Source organism: Narcine bancroftii, chromosome 1, assembly GCF_036971445.1.
Source record: "Narcine bancroftii isolate sNarBan1 chromosome 1, sNarBan1.hap1, whole genome shotgun sequence".
Taxonomy (NCBI): Eukaryota; Metazoa; Chordata; class Chondrichthyes; order Torpediniformes; family Narcinidae; genus Narcine; species Narcine bancroftii.
This window is the reverse complement of record NC_091469.1, coordinates 480,933,424-480,956,541: the sequence shown is the minus strand read 5'-3', so window position 1 is coordinate 480,956,541 and position 23,118 is coordinate 480,933,424. Positions and strand designations below refer to the sequence as shown.

Here is a 23,118-nt window from a genome sequence, read left to right as displayed (position 1 = left end):
CAAGAAATGCCAAGTTACAGCACCGCATCTCAGCTGATCGGAGAATTCAGTAAAGTGAACCTTGAATCCCTTTGATCTACATGCATGTTCCGTCAGAGACTGCAGGTGACCCACCTGTTACAGCTGTTCAGATAATGGAAATAGCCCTTAGAGAATTTGCAAATTATTACCCAAAAATGAGATATGGCACTAAATTCACTCTCATGGTATTTGTGTGGGGGGTAAAAAAGAGCAAATCCTTTTTTTTCCCCAAACACACACACATTTCTTGAACCATGCACAGAAGATGCAGCTTCCTGTTACAGAAAATAATATGGACCATTTCCTGGAAATGCAACCTCCCCCCAGCACAGTAGGGGCTAGCTGACGCAAGGTTAAAATTTCAAAACAAGTCTTAAAAGTAGATTAAATGTATTTTAAATATTCTGGATCTGACAGATTTTTAAAAATTTGTCGGAGCTGGTGATATCAAACAGTCCACGACCTAATAAAAAGGTGAAGGTAAATCAATGGCGTCAAAAAGGTTAAAGTAAACTAACCTTACAAATTTTGAAAATAATTAAGAAATGAACACATAAGAAAACAAAATTAAGATTCATATCAGTTGTGGAGCATCTAATTTTTTCAAAAGACAGACAAACCATCATTATGGACAACTACTGAGTATGAATGGGAGGATAAGCATCTTCCTTTCTCGTGATAAGGAAGGCATGGGATTGAGAAGCAGTCATATTAGACCTGTTGGCCCACTTATTCCAAAAAGACCAGTGGTTCTCAACCTTTTTCCTTCCACTCACATGCCACTTTAAGTATTCCCCATGGCATAGGTGCTCTGTGATTAATAAGGGATTGCTTAACATGGTATGTGGGTGGAAAGAAAAAGTTTGAAAACCACTGCTTTAATTGTATCCAATTGACTCGTCAGAACTCAAAAGGAAATAGGCTAATGACAATTTTTCTCAAGCAAAATATTTCAGTAACAATTAGGTCTAGAGCAGTGATTGATACATACAGATCAAGAAAGATTTGTTAAAGGAAGACATTCCTCAAATAGTCTAGGAAGATTATTTAATATAATACACATGGCAAAATTCGAACAGAATCCAAGTATTACAGTCTCCTTGGATGCTGAAAAAGCATTTGACTGTTTGGAATGGCCTTTTCTGTTTAAAACACTGGAAAAAAATTGGCAGAGACAGAAAATTTATAAACTGGATAAAAATGTTATACCAGAAACCTCAAGTTAAAATTATAACCAATGATCAGATGTCAGCGGTGTTCCCCTTGAGTAGATCGAGTAGACAGGGATGCATCCCTGTCCCCAGTGCTTTTTATTTTAGCGATTGAACCGTTGGCAGAGATAAGAGGGGATCCAAATATAAAGGGCTTCAAAGTTAAACAAGAAGAACATAAAATTAGTTTATTTGTTGACGATGTGCTGCTTTATCTATCAAACCCGGCTAAGTCTTTGGAAAAATTACAAGAAAAATATGGAAGAATTTCAGGTTTATAAAATAGATATGGACAAAAGTGAGATAATGCCATTAACAAATTTTGAATATGAAATATACCAAAAAGGAAGTAAATTTAAATAGAGGACAGATGGAATCCAATATCTTGGAATAGCGACTAACAACTTACAAAATCTGTATAAACTAAATTATGCTTCTCTTCTTAGAAAGAAAGAAAGGGACCTGCAGAAATGGAGAGACTTACCAATTACTTTAGTGGGAAGTGTTAATTGCATCAAAATAAAAGTGATGCCAAGACTGCAGTATCTTTTTCAATCATTGCCTATTCCATTACCTAAAAACTTCTAAACTACTAAACAATCATATAAGACAGTTCCTATGGAAATAATAAGGTACCAAGAATTGCACTGGAAAAATTGACATGGGACTATGGGATGGGAGGACTTTGATTTCCAGATTTAAAAAAATACTACTTAACCACAGACTAGATTTCTTGCAGCCTTCTTCATTGAAACCACCACCAACCCACCGTCCCACCCCCTGCCCTTTCTTGGATTCAGATGGGAATGTACTTAATCAAGGAGGGGAAGCAAAGGATTTTAGCTATAAAGGTGGATAAATCTCCAGGTCCTTACGGGATTTTTCCAAGGATCTTGAGAAAAGTTAGTGAGGAAATAGCAGCGGCTCTGACAGTGATTTTTCAAATGTCATCAGAAATGGGTATAGTGCCAGAAGATTGGCATATTGCTAATGTGGTTCCTTTGTTTAAAAAGGGTTCAAGGAACAAGCCTAGCAATTATAGGCCTACAAGTCTGACATCTGTGGTAGGCAAGTTAATGGAAAGTGTTCTTAGAGATAATATATCTAAGTATTTGGAGAGACAGGGTCTGATCAGGAACACTCAACATGGGTTTATGCGTGGAAGCTCATGTTTAACCAACTTTGTTGAATTTTTTGAAGAGGTGGCTAGGAATGTTGATGAAGGGAAAGCAGTGGATGTTGTCTAAATGGACTTCAGTAAGGCTTTCGATAAGGTTCCGCATGGACGGTTAGTTAGGTTCATGCGCTAGGTATTAACTTTGAGATAGTCAAATGGATTCAACAGTGGCTGGAAGGGAGATGCCAGAGTTGTAGTGGATAACTGTTTGTCAGGCTGGAGACCAGTATTACAGAGTTCTGTGTTGTGTATTGGCCTATGTGTTGCGTGGTTTTATGTTAAAAAGTGACAGTTTGCCTTAGAGAGCCAAGGTGAAGGTGGACTGCTGAGAGAGTGGGAGACAGACTGCGCATATGCATATGACTTGGACGATAAACCATCACTGGGTGGTGCTGTGGAGTGGAAGAAGGCCCAGAGCATGAGTCATGGTCTGGAGGACAATTTAGAATGATGGGATTTCAAAAAGCATGAACATTCTGAAGGCAGCCAGAAGGATCCAAACCAAGCCAGTTGTTCCTCTCTCTGCAAGCAACACAAGACCACTTCGAATTTTGTGCTCTCTCTCTCGCAAAGATCTTTTGGCTTCAGTTTACCAAACAATCTGAATTTTGTTTATGATCTTTGCTTCAGTTGAGATTGAAGTTTTGTGAGTCTTGTTTGTTTTGTGTCTAAGTTTTTCTGTGGGCTGGTTGGAAGTGTAGCTTAGACTTTGATTACATATGTTATATTTAGGCTGGGGAATTTATTAGTTTTACACTGTTATAGAGATTTGCATAGTAACCAGTGGGCATTGTTATAAAAGGGGGGATTTTTGAATTAAAGTTTGAAGGTGAATTTTTTGTTAATAAAGTAATTGTTCATCTTTACCCCTGTGTGATTTGCCTTCTTTGTGGTTGCTGGTTTGATCTTGTAACATAATTAGGGGGCATCATCTGGGATCAAACCAATTTGGAAGCTTTAGGGCAATTGACTTGTGCTTAGTTATCAGTTGTCTGAGTTTGACTCAACCTCCAGCTTGAAATTAAAAATAAACGGCGAGTGTATAAATAAATCACCAGTAGAAAAACCAGCCACTATGAATATTGACCATAGCGAACCCTTCAGTGGTTAATTTAAAAATGGCTAAAAAGTCAGAACTGATGGTTATAGTTGGCAAGTTAAAACTTCTTACAGTAAGAACTGGGATGAAACAAAAAGGCCTAGAAAGATTGTTCAGCACTATGTAAGAAAGGGGGTATTTGAAGAAGCTGCATTAGAACAGTTTCCAAAGGAGAAAACTTCAGAGGAAGTAAAGTTGGCTTTGAGAAAACTAGAGTTAGAGGAAAAAAGAGAAGCAGAAAGGAAAGCCGAACGGGAAACAGTAAGGCAGGCAGAAATGGAGGAGAGAAAGAAAAGAAGCATGAGCTAGAACTAGCTAAATTAAAGCTGACACTAACGCAAGGAGAGGGAGAAGCCCAAAAACCCATGTGCAGATCAGGAGGAGAGGTTTAGTTCCTCCATTTCAGGAAGCTGAAATAGATGAGCATTTTGAGAAAGTAGCTGTAAATTTAAAATGGCCACCAGACCAGTGGTCACTCCTGCTACAAAGTGTTCTGAAAGGGAAAGCCCAACAGGTGTACTCATGTCTCACTGTACAAGAAGCAGCTGATTATGAATTTGTAAAGCAGGCTATACTCCGATCTTATGAACTAGTTTCAGAGGCTTATAGACAAAAGTTCAGGAGTTTAAAAAAAGCAGCAACCCAATCTTACCTGGATTTTGCTTATAGGAAGGTTGTGTGTTTTGATCGGTGGTGTGCCGCAATGAAAGTAGAAAACAACTTTGATTTATTGAAGAAAATCATTCTGATTGAGGAGATTAAAAATTGTGTTCCTGACGATATTCAAGTGTATTTAGCAGAGAAATATATAAAAACTTGGCAAGAATTGGCTAAATTCGCAGAGGAATATGCTTTAACCCACAAGCCTAAGTGGACACCAGGGAAAACCTTTCAAAGGAATACTGCTGATAATCCAAGTAGAGTAGAAAGAAAATCTAGAAGTAAGGTTAAGGAAGAGAGGAAGAGAAATGGATGAAGAAATTTTTTCGAGTGTTATTTGCCACTATTGTAAGAAGCCAGGTCACATAATAACAAATTGTCCTGAACTGAAAAGGAAGAAAGAGAAAGGGGTGGTACCAACTGCCTGTGTTCAGAGTGAAAAAGTTAGGGATATTTTTTAAACCATTTATGACTGAAGGTTTCATTTCGGTTAAAGAAAGATCCAATCAAGTGCCAGTTAAAATCCTGCGGGATACTGGAGCAGCCCAATCACTTGTATTAGGCAACGTTTTGAATGTTGGTGAGGAGACCGATACTGGAGATGTGAATTTAATTAAATTTAATTAAAGGCATTGGTGGTGAAGCAGAGAATATGCAAAGAACCTTTGCATAGAATAGTGATGAAATCAGACTTAGTTAATGGCCTAGTTACAATAGGGACAAGATCAAGTCTGACGGTGGATGGAGTTTCTCTTTTGTTAGGGAATTATTTAGCAGAGGGTAAAGTCATACCTGTGGTGAAACTCACAAGTAAGCCATTGGTTTTTGAGTCCGGAAAGGATTTGGAAATCTACCCTGCGTGTGCCATTACCAGAGCCATGTCTAGAAAAAAGGTAGAGGTCGAGAAGTCTGTGATGATCCTGTAGTGGAGGCAAGCATTGAGGACAAACCTAAGGATCCAGTTTTGCTGTTGTCAAGAGAAGAATTAATAGCCAGTCAGAAGCATGATCCTGATCTTGCTGGGATAAGAGGTAAGATTCTGTCTAACCAGGAAATTGAAACTGTGCCAGTAGGTTACTTTATTCAAGATGGAATATTGATGAGAAAGTGGAGACCACAAGTGATACCTGGCAGTGAAATCTGGGCGGTAGTAAGGCAAGTTGTAATTCCCAAAACTTACAGGAATGAAATATTAAAGTTAGCTCATAGTACACCTTTAGGAGGTCATCTTGGAGTGAAGAAGATGGTAGAAAAGATAAGGAAACAGTTTTATTGGCCGAAATTAAGAAAGGATGTTGTGAACTTTTGTAGAACCTGTCACACTTGTCAACTGGTGGACAAGCCTAATCAAGGACCACCAGTGGCACATTTACAACCTATCCCTGCTTTTGGGGAGCCCTTCTCAAAAGTGATAGTGGATTGTGTTGGCCCATTGTCAAAACCCAAAGCAGGAAATCAATATTTGTAAACACTCATGTGCACAGCTTCAAGGTTTCTAGAGGCTATTCCCCTGGGAAACATTAAAGCAAAGACGAATATGAAGGCTATGCTAAAATTTTTCACGCTGTTTGGCCTACCCAAGGAAATTCAATTAGACCAAGGGAGTAATTTTATGTCTGGAATATTTCAACAGGTTGTGTATGAATTGGGAGCCCATCAAATTGTGTCGTCTGCTTATCATCCTGAAAGTTAAGGGGCCTTGGAAAGGTTCCATTTAATTGTGAAAAATATGATGAGGGCTTATTGCGTGGAAAATAATAAGAATTGGGATGAAGGAATCCATTTGTTATTGTTTGCTGTTAGAGAGGCAACTCAGGATTCACTTGGCTTTAGTCCATTTGAGTTGGTGTTTGGTCATGAAGTCAGGGGTCCATTACTATTGTTGAAGGAACATTGGATACATAATGATATACAATAAAATCTGTTGGATTATGTTTTCAAATTTAAAAACAAATTACATCAAGCTTGCGAGATGGCAAGGAAAAATTTAAAAACTGCTCAGGGAAAAATGAAAATTAGGTTTGATCAAAAAGCAAATATTAGGGATATTAAACCTGGCAACAAAGTATTGGTTTTGTTTCCAATGCAGTCAAACCCTTTGAGAGCTCAGTTTTCAGGACCATATAAGGTGAAATCAAAAATTAACCAGGTCACCTATGTCATTGAGACGCCTGATCGTCGAACAGAGACACGGGTTTGTTACGTGAACATGCTTAAACCTTAGTTTGAGAAAATGACATGACTGAGGAGGAGATTAGGATTCCAACCAAGGTGCTAGTTATAGAATAAAGTAAGGAGGAGATAAGTTTTGTGGAAGGTCATGGAGAACAGAAAGTGATAAGCCCGGCTGGAAAATTCCATAATTTTGCAAAACTTAGAAACCAAGTTAAGACATTTGACTAAATCAGAAAGGGAAGAAATGAAGACATTACTTATGAAATTTAATGATATATTTCCAGATGTTCCAAGAAGAACTACTGCAGCTTGTCATGATGTGGAGGTCAGTGATGTTAAGCCTATTAAGCAGCATCCTGACCGAGTTAATCAGGAAAAGAGCAGATTGTTGGATCAAGAGGTGGATTATATGCTCAAAAATAACATCATCTGAAAATCAAGTTCAAATTTGAGTTCACCCTGTGTTCTGATGCCTAAGGCAGATGGCTCAATTAGGTTTTGTACAGATTATCGAAAGGTAAACATGGTGACAAAGACTGATGCGTTCCCTATTTCCAGAATAGATGATTGTATAGATAAGGTGGGGAAGGCTAAATTTCTTACAAAGATTGATCTTTTAAAAGATCCTTTGACCAAGAGAGGCAGGGAGATTTCTGCATTTGTTACATCTTCAGGATTGTATGAGTATAATGTTATGCCTTTCAGGATGAAAAATGCACCTGGCACATTTCAGAGAATGATTAATGCAGTAATTCAGGGTTTAGAGCACACAGGAGCATATATCGATGATTTAGTAATTAGTACAGATACATGGGAAGAACACATGCTTGAATTAGAGCAGTTATTTCAGAGACTGGTGGAAGCACACCTCACAGTGAATTTGCACAAGAGTGAGTTTGGACATGCCACTGTGATTTATCTGTTTATGTGGTAGGACAGGGACAGGTGGCACCTGTTGGAGCGAAAGTATTGGCTTTCACTGCGTTGCCTATCCCCGGTAATAAGAAAGCTCTTTGGAGATTTCTAGGTATGATTGGCTACTATCGTAGATTTTGTAAAAACTTTGCAGAAATTGCACTCCATTAACAAAACTACTTGGAAAGAAAGAAAAATGCTCAGGAAGCATTTCTGAAGTTAAAGGCCATTTTATGCCATCAGCCTGTACTTTTGTCCCCTAACTTTGAAAAGTCATTATTTTTAGCCATGGACGCCAGTGACAAAGTGGTTGGTGCTGTACTGTTACAGAGGAAGGATGGTGATGGAGTAGAACATCCTATTTCGTACTTCTCGAAAAAGTTTAACGACCATCGACTAAATTACTCGACCATTGAGAAGGAGTTATTAGCGCTTGTTTTAGCGTTGCAACATTTTGATGTGTATATTTGTACTGCTCAAAAACCGTTAATAATATATACTGATCATAATCCATTAGTTTTTCTGTCTAAAATGAAAAATAAGAAGATGGTTATTGAATTGGAGCTTACTATTACACGAGTATGATTTAATTATTACACACACAAAGGGTATGGATAATGTAAAAGCAGATTGTTTGTCAAGATGTTAATCTGGGTAGATATGAATCTAATCACATACATTTAAAAAAAAGGAGAGTTTATTTTATTTTATGTAATACTTCCATTAATTGTTAAAAATTTGTTCTTGTGGACCAAATTTTTTTTTAGCAGGGGAGGTATTACAGAGTTCTGTGTTGTGTATTGGCCTATGTGTTGTCTGGTTTTATGTTAAAAAGTGACAGTTTGCCTTAGAGAGCCAAGGTGAAGGTGGATTGCTGAGAGTGGGAGACGGACTGAGCATGTGCAGAAAATGAAAATAAAATTCTGGACTTGGATGATAAACCACCACTGGGGGTGCTGTGGAGTAGAAGAAAGCCCAGAGAATGAGTCATGATCTGGGGGACAGTTTAGAGTGTTGGGATTTCAAAAAGGATGAACATTCCAAAGGCAGCCAGAAGGATCCGGACTAAGCCAGTTTGTTCCTCTCTCTGCAAGCAACACAAGACCACTTCGAATTTTGTGCTCTCTCTCTCTCTCACAACAACCTTTTGGCTTCAAAAGGAAAACTGTCACTTTTTAACATAAAACCACACAACACATAGGCCAAACAAACTGAATTTTGTTTATGATCTTTGCTTCGGTTGAGATCGAAGATTTGTGAGTCTTGTGTGTTTTGTGTCTCAGTTTTTCTGTGGGCTGGTTGGAAGTATAGCTTAGACTTTGATTACATATGTTATATTTAGGCTGGGGAATTTATTAGTTTTACACAGTTATAGAGATTTGCATAGTAACCAGTGGGCATTGTTATAAAAGGGGGGATTTTGAATTAAAGTTTGAAGGTGAATTTTTTGTTAATAAAGATTATCAGATAGATGTTTTCACTGTAAAAAGGAAATGGGAACAACATTACATGCAACTTGGACATGTACGAAAGTGAATATGTTTTGGGAAGAACTAAATCAGATACTAAATGAAATTACAAAAAATAACATACCAAAAAAAAAAGATATATTTCTTTTAAGTAACATAAGAAGTAGAGAATTGGGCCTCAAATTGGATAAAGTGCAAAAAAAATTCATTATGATAGCCTTGGCGATAGCAAAAAAATGTATAATGTCAACTTGGAAAATAGAAGAGGGCATGAGCATACAGCAATGGTACATGGAAATGAATAAATGTATTCCATTGGAAAAAATAACATAATTTAAAAAATAAAGTCACAATGTTTGAACAAATTTGAGAACCATGCATGGAACATATTAGAGAGAACTTGCCTATGACCTCCATCTCCTAAAATGAGAATGAAAATGATAAGAAGACAAAACGACTAGATTCAGTGTGTAATAAATAGATGATGCATTTTTCTTGTTTATTTTCCTTTGTGTGAAGATATTGTTTTATAATATTGTATATGTTGAATATTTATAGGTTTTGGACAGAGATGGGTAAAGGGGAGGGAGGGAAAGGGGAAAAAAAAGGTAGAAAAAACCACTGTGTAAATTTAATGAGAAACGTTTGTACATATTTTGGCTGATATGGTTCATAGTGTGAAAAATTTTAAAATTATAAATAAAAAAGCAGAGATATCAGAGATGTGCTTCAGATGTGGGACTGAGACAGGAATTTTTTTTTCCCACATGCTACACGGTCATGCCTGAAGGAGAGGCCATTTTGGCAAGACATCACAGAAAAATTAACCAGGATAACAGGACTGGCCTTCACAGGTGACCCAGAGCTATATCTACGAGGTAATTGTATGGAAATAAGCAACAAATTGAATAAATATCAAATCTCATTTATAAAAATAGCACTGGCTGTAGCAAAAAAATGTATTGCAATCACTTGAAGTCTGACCCCCCTCCACTTATAACATGATGGACTATGGAAATGAACAACCGTATACCTTTGGTGGGGGGGGGGGGGGGGGGGGCGCGAAATCACATAAAGAATGAATGTGACACATTTGTAAAGATCTGGCAGCCACACCTGGACCACATAGGGGCCCAAATACAGTAATAAAAAAGAAAAAGGACTATAAATGCAGCTATTACATATATTTAAATGTGGTTTCCCCAAACGTATTCTATATATTTAAAAGATATTTAACCTCTGATGGTGTGTGGATTCGTACATGTGGAAGATGGAGGAGGGAGGGACTGTTTTTGTTTACTGTTGTTTGCAAGAAAAAGTTTAATATATTGTGATATTGAAAATTATGTATATGGGGTCGTGGCAAGATGGCGTAGAGGGAAGACGTGCAGTTCCACTTTTCCCCAGTTAGACTTATAAATGCCCGATTTTAAAACCTGTAAAAATGGTTAAAAGTAGTATATATAGACTTTAGAATAGTGGAGGATTGAAATGGCTAGAAACGTGAAGAAATCAAAAACTCAGTTACAAAAGAAATTACCCTATAAAAGTTTTGAAGAATTGAGGCCTACCTACCAAGTTGAAGCCACGAAGTCGTCGACTGGAGTTCCCAAGCCTCAAAGGCTTGGGGAGACTCGCGAGTCCACAGTAATGCCTGGTGATCTAGGGGCGCGCAGTATAGCATCGGAGGACGCACCTGTGCGGTCGGTGACTCTTCCCTGCATGTGTGGTGCGTCGTGTGTTCGAGAATTATTAGAGGTATGGGCTGTGGGGGAGTCCAAAAGACAGTGGGCTGACGAGGTCAGCATGCTGTCAACGGGTATCCAGACCCGCAGCCGCAATGGAAGAGGAACCATTGTGCCAGAAGAGGAAGAGAGCCCAGTGCTATTAGAATCAACACAGGAAAAATATATGGGGACTGGGACCAGAGAAGGTAGGCCTCAAGGGAAAGTGATTGAACCTGGACTGGACTCTGTGTTTACAATATTGGAAGGGATTGCTCATCAAATGGAAAATATGTCAATGCAGATGTCTACTCAAATAAATCAAGGATTTATGGAAGTGAAAACTAAAATAAACAATATGTGTGAAGAGATGACTTCTATGAAGAAAGGTATTACTGTTGTTAAAAGTGATGTTAGTAGATGTACTACACTGGACACTGTACAGCACACATGTCAAACTCTGGCCCGCGGGCCAAATTTGGCCCGCGATATAATTATATTTGGCCCACAAGATCATTTCAAAAATGTATTAGAGGTGGCCCACCCTGCAGCGAGAGCCGATGCTGTTTTTTGGTAATGTCACCCCCACCATCCTCCCCCTTCATTGCACATCCTTCCCCATCGTAACACGAGAAATTGTAACAGGAGAAGTCTGTCCATGTCATCAGCCGGCAAGCCAGTTGGAAGGCTCCCCGCACAACCAGTCACTTCTCCCACCTGTCGAGCGGTGCGGCGGATTGGCGAGCGCCTGTGATTTCCTGTCGGCGCGACGGGCATGGCAGGCTGCGCACGGCCCCCGGGCAGCGCGAGCCCCGCGCAACTGGCACCGGACGGCCCTTCCACAGCGCGAGCGCACTTCTCCCGGTCGCCACGGCCTTCAGCGCTTGCACCCGCGCGGACCCCAGGGACGGCTGGTTCGGCCCTGCACGTGAAGAGAGAGATGGTGGCTGTCCGCAAAGGCTGATCGGCAGCGCGCTGGGCCTGAGTGGGTGAGTAAACAGGGATGGGCAGAGGGTGTAGGTGAGGAGTAATGGGCAGGGGAAGTTATGGTGGTGCGAGGGGCAGTTAGAGGGAGGGATGAGTAGAAGGAGGGGTGGATAGGGAAGAGGTAAAAGGGAAGGGGCAGGGCAAGTAGGGGAGGGGTGATTAGAGGGTGAGAGACGGGTAGAGGGAGGAACAGGTTGAGGGGAGAGGCAGTAGAGGGGTGTGTATAGGATGGGGTGGGTAGAGGCAGAGCGAGTGGAGTGAGGGGTGAGTAGAGGTTGGGTAAAGGACTGGTCAGGTAGAGGGATGGTGGGTCGAGGGTGAATAGAGGCCTAGAGCCTGAGGAGTGAGCAGGAAATGCTGAGTCCTGATGCAGGCCAAAATGGACACAGCCTGTGAATGCTGACTACATCTCCACAGGGACCAAATAGGTTTCCCTCAGGTCAAGCAAAGGGTGAACTTGAGCTACCTACTCCTGATCTGTAACATTATCCTCCTAAAGTTATATCCTAAAGTTTAACATTACATATGTTGAAAGAAGAGAAAACACGCAGATGTTGTTGAAAATTTTCAATAAATATTTAGTTCGGCCCTCGACTTAGTCCAAGTTTTTAATTTTGGCCCTCCGTGAATTTGAGTTTGACACCCCTGCTGTACAGGATAATTTTTTTTGAATTGAAGAAGCCCTTTTTGAATGTAAGAACCAAGTGGATCATAATAGAGAAAAAATTGAAAAAGTGGAGGATTCTTTCGTGGATTGGGTGATTCAGAAAAAGGAATTATTGAAGAAGATTGACTCATTAGAGAATCAAGGTCGAAGAAATAATGTAAAAATAGTAGGTATTCCAGAAGATATGGAAGGTTCAAATCCAGTAAAGTTTTTTAAGAAATGGATTCGTGAGGTACTGGACAATGAATTTTTTTCCGGATGGCCTGGAGCTAGACCGGGCACATCGAGCATTGCGGAAAAAACCGTTTCCAGGTCAACCACTGCAAGTAGTTTTGATTCATTGTTTGAAATATCAGGATAGAGAAATGATATTACGATTTGCGGTGCAGAAGGCGCGGCAAAATCAGGCTCCAATGATGGTTCAAAATAATAGTGTTTTTCTATGCTGATCTGAGTCAAGAAATTATTAGAAGGCGCCGAGAATTTAATTCAGCTAAACAAGTATTGTGGCGAAAGGGTTATAATTTCGCTCTTTGTTACCCGGCAGTTTTGAAAGTTTTTTATGGAAATTTTCAATCTCAATTTTTTGAAAATGATCATGATACATTAATTTTTGCGAATTCGTTACCAGATTTGCGAGGAAGTGGACGGTCGCCATTATCGTTGCCTAAAAGGAGGGTAAATGGAAATGGGAATGGGAAGAATGGGAAACACCGAAAGAATGGAAAGAAAGTTGAATTGACGCAAAGTCTTCTTGATATTGAGGACCCAGAACAATCATTGGGACTGGAATCATTGGGTTGAATATTTTTGATTAAGTACTTGGTAAAAGTCTGACTGGGGTGGGGGGGGGCGGTGGATGACACTGAGACCTTAGAGTCATCTGCCACTAGTGGGTTTTACCACACCCAGAGTTACTACTTTCTGGTAATTTGTTTGGGGGTAATATATTTTTTCTATTTTTTAGACTTTGTGGAATTTTTATATGGGTGAGGGTTTAGAATATTAAGGGAATTAGAAAGGGGAGCAATATTTTATAGTAGTGTGAAGTTCATTATTAACAAAATGTCTAATTTGTACTTTGCAACTTTTAATATTCAGGGATTGAATAATCCCATTAAGCGTAAACGAATATTGGCTTACATAAAGAAAATTAAAGTTGATATTGCTTTTTTGCAAGAGACACATTTGACTGAAAAAGAACATTTGAAATTGAAGAGAGAGTGGGTTGGTCATGTGTTTTCTTCTTCTTTTAATTCTAAGGCAAGAGGTGTTGCGATTTTAATTCATAAGAAATTACCGTTTGAATTGGAATCATTTGAAGGAAATGCAGGGAGGGTTCTGAAGGTGAATTGTATTATAAGAACCAATACAGCTTGAAAAATATATTAAAATTTAGGTAGGATATTCATCTTGATAATATTGATGTGTCCAATTAATGTCATCTAAAGAGGGGACCACTGTGTCAAAGACTTCTTGACATGATTCATTAAGGTAAGAAAATTTTATTGAAATAAATTATTAATTTTTTTAGTAATGATAATACCTAATAGTTAAATTGATTTTTAACTATTTTAAAATGAATAGTGAAGTCTAAAGAGCAGGAAAAGTTCAAACCGAATTCTTCTGCAAATTTAATTTATAACCTGAAAATTGATCAAATTGATAAAGACATGATAAAATAGATGGAATCAATCGATCAGGATTCGATTTCTACAGCAAAAAAAAGTCTACATAAAGAGACAACTTAAGGACAGCTCTAAAGGTTCCTGAGATATCAACCAATTGCCAAAAGGCCACTGCAAATATTAAAGGTAATTTGCTTTGTCCGAGAAGATGTCAAATCTTGAGAGTTGCTTTAATTCCATTTACTCAGGCAAATTTTCTTCAGCGCCTAATGTTTAATCCAGACATCTGGACCAAAGTGCTTTCTTACTAGGTATGGAAATTCCAAAATCCAAAAAGCAAGACAACTGAGTGAAATGCTGGATTCCTAATCAATACCATTTCAGTATCAGTATTCCTAAAGTCAAGTGTACATGATCTATTCATGTTCTCTATAACTAAAAACAAAATTGCCGCTCTGCTGGAGTTGCTGTAATGGTAATTCTGCCACTGCAGGAGAGTGGAGAGAGCAAAGACAGCACTGCTCCAAGTGTTCAACCCCTCGATCCTAATGCCAGCAGTTCTGTACAGGCGTTAAACAGCCTGTTAAAGGAGCAGGTCTGTACCCAAGGTGGCAGCATCTGTGCTTGGCAGCAGCCATGAGGAGTTGCAAACTCCAGGAACCAGAGGACTGGCGCAGGGTACCAAAAAAAAAGTGGAGAACCCTCTCCATTGAGAAGGATAAGCAGAGATGACCTACAGGATGACCACGGCAGGGGAACTAAGTAGGGGCTTAGAGGCTGCGGGCAGCTTACACCTGGAAGACCCACATAGGCTGCGGGCTAATGGAGACTGGCTAAGAAAGCAGGATTCAGAGCCAAGATCCAAGAGGGTGCTAAGAACAAATAGGGCCTTAGATGCTGAAGGCTTCCTGATCGTGCCACAGGTTTGGATCTGGAGCTTGGGTTGCCACTGCAGAGGCAGATCCAGGGACATTCAATGACTCTGAAGGGACTCTCTTTTGCTTTTTTTTTCTCTTGCTCAGTAAGGCCAGTTGGGTGACACGAATGTCAACACTCTGTCTGCCTTACTGCAGGTAGGAGGCAATTTCACATGTTCTGTACTATGATATGACAATAAAAGAATCTTGACTCTTGCTCGACACTAGATGGAAGACCGGTGTTTCCTGAAAAATGTGAGAGGGAAAGCTGAAGGACTCCAACTACTTTTTCCTTCCTTCCCCAACACCAGACTAGCAAACCTACTGCAATGCCTAATGTGCTCCTGGATCAGCATATCCACCACTCGTCCGGCAAACTTGACCCATAAAAACTCCAGCACTAATTACAACCCGATTTGACCATTCCAGCCCACAGATTCAACATTTTTGTTCTTCCTGTTTCTCTATATCTTCCTAAGAAGACAACAAAAAGGGCACTTACATTTGCTCAGCGCTGATGGGAATGGTGTCGCTTTCCTAACGCAAATCCCTGTTGTCAATAGTTTGGCCACACGAATGAAATACATGACTCGTTGCTTGAATTGAGGGCAAAAATCTGAAAGAGCACGTCTCACAAGTTTTACTAGAAAAACAAGTCCAAAACTCTAAACAGCACATATCAAACCAACCTGCTTTACTGATGAAAATGATAAAGAATCAAGTGTAATCCAACTATCAGCGGGTTATTCTCAATTGGAAGCAACCCTTCTTCAATAAATACATCATACCACAAGCAAGATGTAATTGAATTTAGATCTCTCATGCCATTAATCTATAATGCAAATTGCCAGCAATGCACTCCTGAGCCCAAAACAGATTTTGGTTTGAATATTTTTGAAACTCAATCTTTAAACCTTCCTTCGCACATTCTACAGCAGGCCATAACACCCATAACAAGATCCTATTATTTACTCCACTCAAGATCAATTATTTTGCAAGCATTCTTTGGCTTGGCTTCGCGGACGAAGATTTATGGAGGGGGTAAATGTCCACGTCAGCTGCAGGCTCCTTTGTGGCTGACAAGTCCGATGCGGGACAGGCAGACACGGTTGCAGTGGTTGCAGGGGAAAATTGGTGGGTTGGGGTTGGGTGTTGGGTTTTTCCTCCTTTGCCTTTTGTCAGTGAGGTGGGCTCTGCGGTCTTCTTCAAAGGAGGTTGCTGCCCGCCAAACTGTGAGGCGCCAAGATGCACGGTTTGAGGCGAGATCAGCCCACTGGCGGTGGTCAATGTGGCAGGCACCAAGAGATTTCTTTAGGCAGTCCTTGTACCTTTTCTTTGGTGCACCTCTGTCACGGTGGCCAGTGGAGAGCTCGCCATATAACACGATCCTGGGAAGGCGATGGTCCTCCATTCTGGAGACGTGACTCACCCGGCGCAGCTGGATCTTCAGCAGCGTGGACTCGATGCATTAAAATGAATAAAAATGGATTGCTCGCACAGGTAAGAAAGAAATTCAGTTGCAATCAACATGCTTGAAATTTCATGTATTTTATAAAATAGCCATTAAATGACTAAACTCTGTATCCTTTGAGGCTAAAGGGAATTTCCTTTGCCAGTCATAAAGCTAATAAATCAATAATACAGCACAGACAAAGATAAAATATTATTTATGGGCTTTGCTTCCCTCAGGTGAATGAGTATTCAAAGAAGATTAGAATCTACACGCCCCCCCCACCACCCCCCCCCCCCATATCAAATGCATTGCTCTAGTGAATAATAATCTATCAAATATTACGGAACAGTCCTCCACTTTTACAGGCAAATGCCTACTTTATGCAAGGCCTCCATTCCTGTGAAAGGTCTCAGTGTTTTCTGATTATTTTTGAAGGGATGATGGTGTTAAATAATTGAACTGATATGTCTTTACTGTTGAGGTGTTCAAGAGCTTTGTGTAGAGCCAGTAAGATGGCATCTACCAATCGGTGGCTGTGGTCGGCAAATTGGAACAGAACCATGTCGCCACTTAGACAGGAGCTGACATGCTTCAACACCAGCCTCTCAACACACTAGTCGGTCGGTTGTCATTCAGGCAGGATACCAGTCTTCTTGGGCACAGGCACGATTGAGGCCTGTTTGAAACAGGTGGGTATCACGCCCTGCTGGAGTGGGTTATTGAAGATATCTGTGAATGCACTGGCAAGTTGCTCAGCACAGGTTTTCAGTACTTAGTCAGATACTCCATCTGGACCGCATGCTTTCCTTGAATGCGGGCTCCTGAAGGTAGATACTGACATTTGAGGATCGGCATCAGGGGATGGGGGTGGGGGGGAGGGGGTGGGGTGCACAGTGGTTCTTCCTTGTTCTAGCGGTCAAATCAGGTGTAGAAGGCATTGAGTCATCTGGGAGTGAAGCTTTGCTGTTTCCTACCTCACTGGATTTGGTTTTGTAGCAGGTTATTACATTTAGGCCCTGCTGCAGCTTGTTAAGTATCCTTTGTTGACTCTGTTCTTGTCCAGATTCTCCATTTCACCTGGGAGATGGCTTTTCGTAAGTCATACTTGCTCCTTGTATAGTGTTCTTAACTTAAATGCCTGCAATCTGGCACTCAGCTCTATAAACATTGATACATCAGAGATCTGAATTTAATGTTATGCAAGCTTGCTCATATGTAGAGGTGTTCAAGACTGGGCATTCATAACCCAGCATGGGCTGGATACTGCAAAACAATATTAATCTGGCACACCTGACAGTGGCAGAATGGCAGAAAGAAAGAGCGATGGACTCAGCACTTGATCCCTGCAGTTCACCTCTTGCATTGGTCTGAAAAACTCTTCATCCCACTGCCTCCCATCAACAAGAAAATTTTATCCATTTGGGAATCTTACCATGGATCTCACTTGTTCTCACCTTCTTGTCCAGCCCACCATGCGGAACCTTCTCAAAGGCCTCACTAAAATCCACGTCAATAATGACAACCGCCCTCGTCAATCCTCTTGGTCACCCCTTCAAAAAGATTTTAATCACATTACTGAGACACAAATTCCCCACACAAAAAGCTGACTAACCTTAATTAATCCTTGCATTCCAAATTTGAACAAGCTCCATCCCTCAGAATCCTTTCCAGTAATGTTCCCAACTTCAGCACAATGCTCATTGGCCTGTACTTCCAAGATTTGTCCTTAGTCATGGTTCCATACAGCATGGAAGTCTTTAGCTTTAGACCAGGGGTGGGCAACCCTATGGCTCGCGATCCAAATTTATCCGGTGTGAGGCTCCTCTCCTCTGTGCGCAGCGCACCCCCCCCCCCCACCCTGTGCGCAGCGCCCCCCCCATCCTGTGCACAGCGCCCCCCCACCCTGTGCGCAGCGTCCCCCATTCTGTGCGCAGTGCCCCCCCCCACTCTGTGCATGGTTACCACCTGTGTTATATGGCTCTCCCTCCGCCCTCCCCTGCCTAGTGTGCAGCTATCCTACTCTTTGCATTGGAGTGCCCCCCCCTCGCTCTTTGCATTGGCCCCACCCCCTGCTGTGGATATATTTCCCCTGTCTTCTGCGCGGGACTCCTCCTCGCCCTATGCGAGACCCTATGAGAGAACTGTATCTGTGAGAATCCACCTCTCTCTGCAACACCACCTCTTTCAGTTTCGCTCTTTCAACTTATCTGTGCCTGGTACTTTTTTCTCTCTCTCTCACTTCCTGTTTCTGTGTGTGAGACTTTTTCTGTGTGTGTATATGACACAATCTCTCTCTGTGAGTGGCTCATCCTCTCTCTGTGACATACCCCTCTCTTCGTGTGACGTTCCCCCTAACCAATGTGACACTCTCCCCCTCTCACTGCTGTCTAGGGTTAGTTATTTTGTTATTATTGTGACCAATTTTTCTCCTTTTTAACTTTTATGCTTTTTTAAAAATTGTGTAATTTTAATGACTAACTCATGATTTTTGGTGCATTTCCAGATTTGAAGATGCCTTCCCTGACCTGAAATGCATCATCGTATTCATTTCATTTATTCAATTTATCTATCTATCTATTTATTTAATTTATTTCATTTATGGTAGCATCAGTGAAGCCCAGCATTCAACCACCGACACACCATCTGGCTCATGCATGGTAATAAGTAGGGACATACATTTAAAGTGGGGGGGATTGGGAGATTCAAAAGTGACCCAAAGGACAACTTCTTCCACACAATGGGGTGGAACATATTGGCTGCCAAAGGATGTGATAAGAGTAGGGACAATTTAGACATTTACATTGGTAGATGAATGGAAAATGTTTACAGGGATATGGGCCCAATGCAAGCAAACAAGACTAGCTTGATCTGGCCTGTTTCTGTGCTACAGAACTCCACAACTCATACTGCTTTCACCTTTTCAAATGCAGGTACATCCAGTCTCTCAGAATCCCACCACTGATTGAGGCACACCATCTTTCCTGTGATCCGCTAGTTTGCTCTTGCAGGCTTTCTTCAATAAAAGCAAATACTGACCACTCTCCATTCTTACTGTACCTATCTCTCCCACTCATCAGACATCTCTTAATCTACTGACAGCCACTTCCAATCATCTGCTGCAAATTCCTATCGGATGCCATCAAAATTAGCCTTCGAGATTCAAGATTCAATTTATTGTCATGTAATAAAAGTGTCATATTACACAAAATGACTTTTGCCTACTGTCTTCTTTGGCTTCGCTTCGCGGACGAAGATTTATGGAGGGAGTAAATGTCCACGTCAGCTGCATGCTCGTTTGTGGCTGACAAGTCCGATGCGGGACAGGCAGACACGGTTGCAGCGGTTGCAGGGGAAAATTGGTTGATTGGGGTTGGGTGTTGGGTTTTCCATGGGCAGAAATTGTCTGAAGCACCTCTTAGTCAGAGAAAGAGAAGCAAAAGAGAGCTCCCCCCAGAGTCATCAAGTATCTGTAGATTCACCTCCAGTGCTTCCGCAGCGACACGGAGTCCAGACAACCCGAGCTTCCAACACGATCAGGAACCCTTCAGTGGCTTCAGTACTCCCTCACATCATGGTTTCGATACCTGGTACCCATTCAGCCAGTCTCGAGTCAGTCTTCAGCAATCCGCACCCCAGCGCGAATCCCCCAACAGCAGTCTCCAGCAGCCCTAAGCCTCCGTGGGTTCCTCACCTCGAGTCACAAGCAGCCTGCCACATGCGTGAGCCTTTCAGCCGCAGAGCCCCCTCACTGGTCCACCGCCATGGTCTCTTCTGCTTTCCCCAAATCTTGGACTTAAGGACCAGTTCTCTCCTTTTCCACAATTATTTTAAAACTAATAGAATTATGGTCACTAGTCCCAAAGGTGCTTCCCCACTGACACTTCAGTTATTTGCCCTACCTTACCCAAGTCCACTATTTCTCTCTGGTCAGACTACCCGCATATTGCTTAAGAATATAAAAATCCAGCCTCTAGTCAGTGTTTAAGTACAAATAAATTGGCACACATTATTTAAGAGCACAAAAGTGCCATGTATTTGCACGTAATTTTCTTTATAATTTTTCCTCAATGTGGTCATCACTGACAATGTGGAAGCTCTCCAATGAAAACAAAAACTCCAAATCCAAAAATCACAGAACACTAATTTAATGTGAAGAACGAGATGAAAGGGGGAAATGGGGGTGGGGAATGTGTATGGTTGTAATCTGATGGTGGAGAGGGTGAGCAAATGTAAATTCCAGGGAGGCACTATCTCAGAGGACCTACCTCAGACCTCTACATCCTCAGGGGATTGCAGTCTAATGCATCAGAAACCTTGGCAAACCTCTACAGATGTGTGGTGGAAGGTGTGCTGACCAGCTACATCACAGCCTAGTATGGGAACACCAATACCCCTGAGCGAAAAGCCTGCAAAAGGTAGTCGACAAAGGCAAGACTCTTTCCATAATCAAGATAATCTACTTGGAACGTTGCCGTCAGAGAGCGGATCAGCGGTGAGTGAGGCTTCGGCAAGGCAGCCTTCAGTAGGTCATCAGTGAGTGAGTGAGGCTTCGGCGGGGCAGCCTTTGGTGGGTCGGCAATGAGTGAGGCTTAATCATGGTGGCCTTCGGCAGGTCGGCGATGGGTGAGTGAAGCTTCGGTGGGGCAGCCTCCGGCGGGTCAGCAGTAAGTGAAGCTTCAGCAAGACAGCCTTTGGCGATTCGGAGGTAAGTGAGTGAGGTTTCAGAGGGACAGCCTTCGGCGGGTTGGCAGTGAGTTAGTGAGGCTTTGGAAGGGCAGGCTTCAGTCGGTTGGCAATGAGTGAGAGAGGCTTTGGCGGGGCGGCCTTCAGATTGATATTAGGAGTAGGTAATTGGAGTCAGCTAGAGCACTGGATTGTTCTGATTGTGGGATGTAGGAAATCTGGGACAGCACTATTGTCCCCGAGAACTACATCTGGAAAAGGTGCATCCAGCTGCAGCTCCTGACGCACCAAGTTAGGGAACTGGAGCTGGATGAACTCTGGAACATTTAGGAGGCAGAGAAGGTGATAAAGAGGAGTTTCAGGGAGGAAGTCACTCCAAAAGTCAGGAGGTAGCTGGGTGATGGTCAGGAGAGGGAAGGGGAATAGAGAGAGAAAGCAGAGCACCCCTGTGGATGTTTTCATCAAAATTAAGTATACTGTTTTGGATACTGTTGGTGGAAATGACCTACCAGGGATAAGATGTAGTGGTCATGACTCTGGCACCAAGATTAGACACTCAGCTCAGAAAAGTAGGAGGGAAAAGAGGAGAGCAGTAGTGATAGGGAATTCAATAGTTAGGGAGACAGATAAGAGGTTTTTTGGGAGACGTCGATAATCTTTGATGGTCTGTTGCCAAGGTCCGATCCGCAATATCTCAGATTGAGTTCTCGGTATTCTCAGGAGGGAGGGTGAGCAACCAGATGTCGCGGTCCATGTAGGGACCAATGACGAAGGTAGGAAAGATGAGTAGGTCCTGCAAAGAGAGTTTAGGGAATTAAGTGCAAAGTTGAAGGACAGGACTTCCAAGTTTGCGATCTCAGGAGTGCTACCCGTGCCACATGCTAGTGAGACTAGAATTAGGAAGTTAATGCAGCTAAATATGTGGCTAAAGAGATGGTACAAGTGGGAGGGCTTCATATTTCTGGACAATTGGCTTCTGTTCCAAGGAAGGTGGACAGAACCTGAACTGGAGGTGGTCTAACATCCTTGGGGGTAAGTTTGCTAGTGCTGCTCCGGGGTTTAAACTAAATTGGCGGGGGATGGGAATCAGAGTGTTAGAGCAGAGAGTGAGGATAAAGGTCATGCAAGGACTGCATGTATAGACATGTTTGTATGTGATAGAAATGCTCTCAGGTGCCATTTATTTCAATAAAAGGAGTACTGTCAGAAAGGGAGACAAGCTTAGGGTGTGCATTACGACATTATTGCTATTAGTGATACTTGGTTGCAGGAGGGGCAGGACTGGCAGCTCAATGTTCCAGGGTTCTATTGTTTCAGATGTGATAGAGGAGAGGAGTGGCATTGCTAGTCAGGGAAAATACCATAGCTGTGTTTAGACAGAACAGGTTATAGGGCTCATCTACTGAGGTTGTATTACAGATCGCCCAATAGTCAACAAGATTTGGAGAAACTGAAAGAGGTGGTGTTGCAGAGAGAGGAACAAATCTGTGGAGAGACAGTGAACTGCTGCAAACAGCATAACTTTATGATACAAGATTTTAAATTTTCCACATATTGACTGGGAATCCCATACTGTAAAAGGGCTGGATGGCTTGGAATTTGTCAAATGTGTTCAGGAAAGTTTTCTAAATCAATATATAAAGGTACCAATGAGAGAGAACAGGCATTGGGAACCTTGGTTTTCAAAGGCTATTAGCAATCTGGTAATGAGAAAGAGAAGTGTACATCAGATATAGGCAATAACGAGCAAATAAGGTACTAAAAGAGTATAGAAAATTAAAGAAAATATTTAAGAAGGAAATCAGAAGGCAAAAAGACATGAGATTGTTTTGGCAGATAATGTGAAGGTAAACCCTAATGATTTCTATAATTATGTTAAGAGTAAAGGATAGTAAGGGACATAATTGGTCCCCTAGATTAGAGTGGTTATCTATGTGTGGAGCCTGACGAGATCTTTAACAGGCATAGTGTATAAGGAAGGCAAGGAAACATACAGAGACTGAAGAGGAGGAGGTGCTTGCTGCCTTAGAGCAAATAAAGGTAGATAAATCCCCCGAGCCTGACATGATATTCCCTCAGGCCTTGAAAGAGACTAATGTAAAAACTGCAGGGGCCCTGGCAGAAATAATTAAAATATCCTCAGCCACAAGTGAGGTGCCAGAGGATTGGAGGGTAGTTCACGTTGTTCTGTTGTTTAAAAAGGCTCAAAAGGTAAATCAGGAAATTACAGGCCAGTGAGCCTGATGTCAGTAGTGGGTAAATTATTGAAGGGTGTTCTGAGAGATAGGATATACAAGTATTTGGATAGCCAAGGGCTTATTAAGAATAGTCA

General features: G+C 41.6%; 1 protein-coding gene and 1 long non-coding RNA gene across 10 annotated transcripts in view; one reads left to right on the top strand and one right to left on the bottom strand.

The window, feature by feature from the left end:
- The window catches only part of guk1a (guanylate kinase 1a), a 97,177-nt gene that overhangs the window by 68,791 nt on the left and 5,268 nt on the right, over positions 1-23,118 (bottom strand). For 2 of the 9 annotated variants that reach the window (XM_069914895.1, XM_069914891.1), the window contains exons 2-3: positions 17,558-17,653; positions 15,153-15,266 (exon numbers count right to left, since the gene is read on the bottom strand). The exons of 1 other annotated variant lie outside the window; for it this stretch is intronic. In XM_069914895.1, the coding sequence (XP_069770996.1) occupies positions 15,153-15,237 (85 nt within the window). In that variant the 5' untranslated portion in view covers positions 15,238-15,266; positions 17,558-17,653. Of the gene's footprint in view, positions 1-15,152; positions 15,267-17,535; positions 17,654-23,118 lie in introns of those variants that run through there. 6 more of the 9 variants (XM_069914893.1, XM_069914897.1, XM_069914898.1 and 3 more) reach the window with 6 other exon arrangements.
- Positions 8,334-12,977, top strand: LOC138753885 (uncharacterized). Its single transcript, XR_011351481.1, has 3 exons — positions 8,334-8,514; positions 9,518-9,605; positions 12,737-12,977. It is a non-coding gene; the product is annotated as an uncharacterized lncRNA (long non-coding RNA).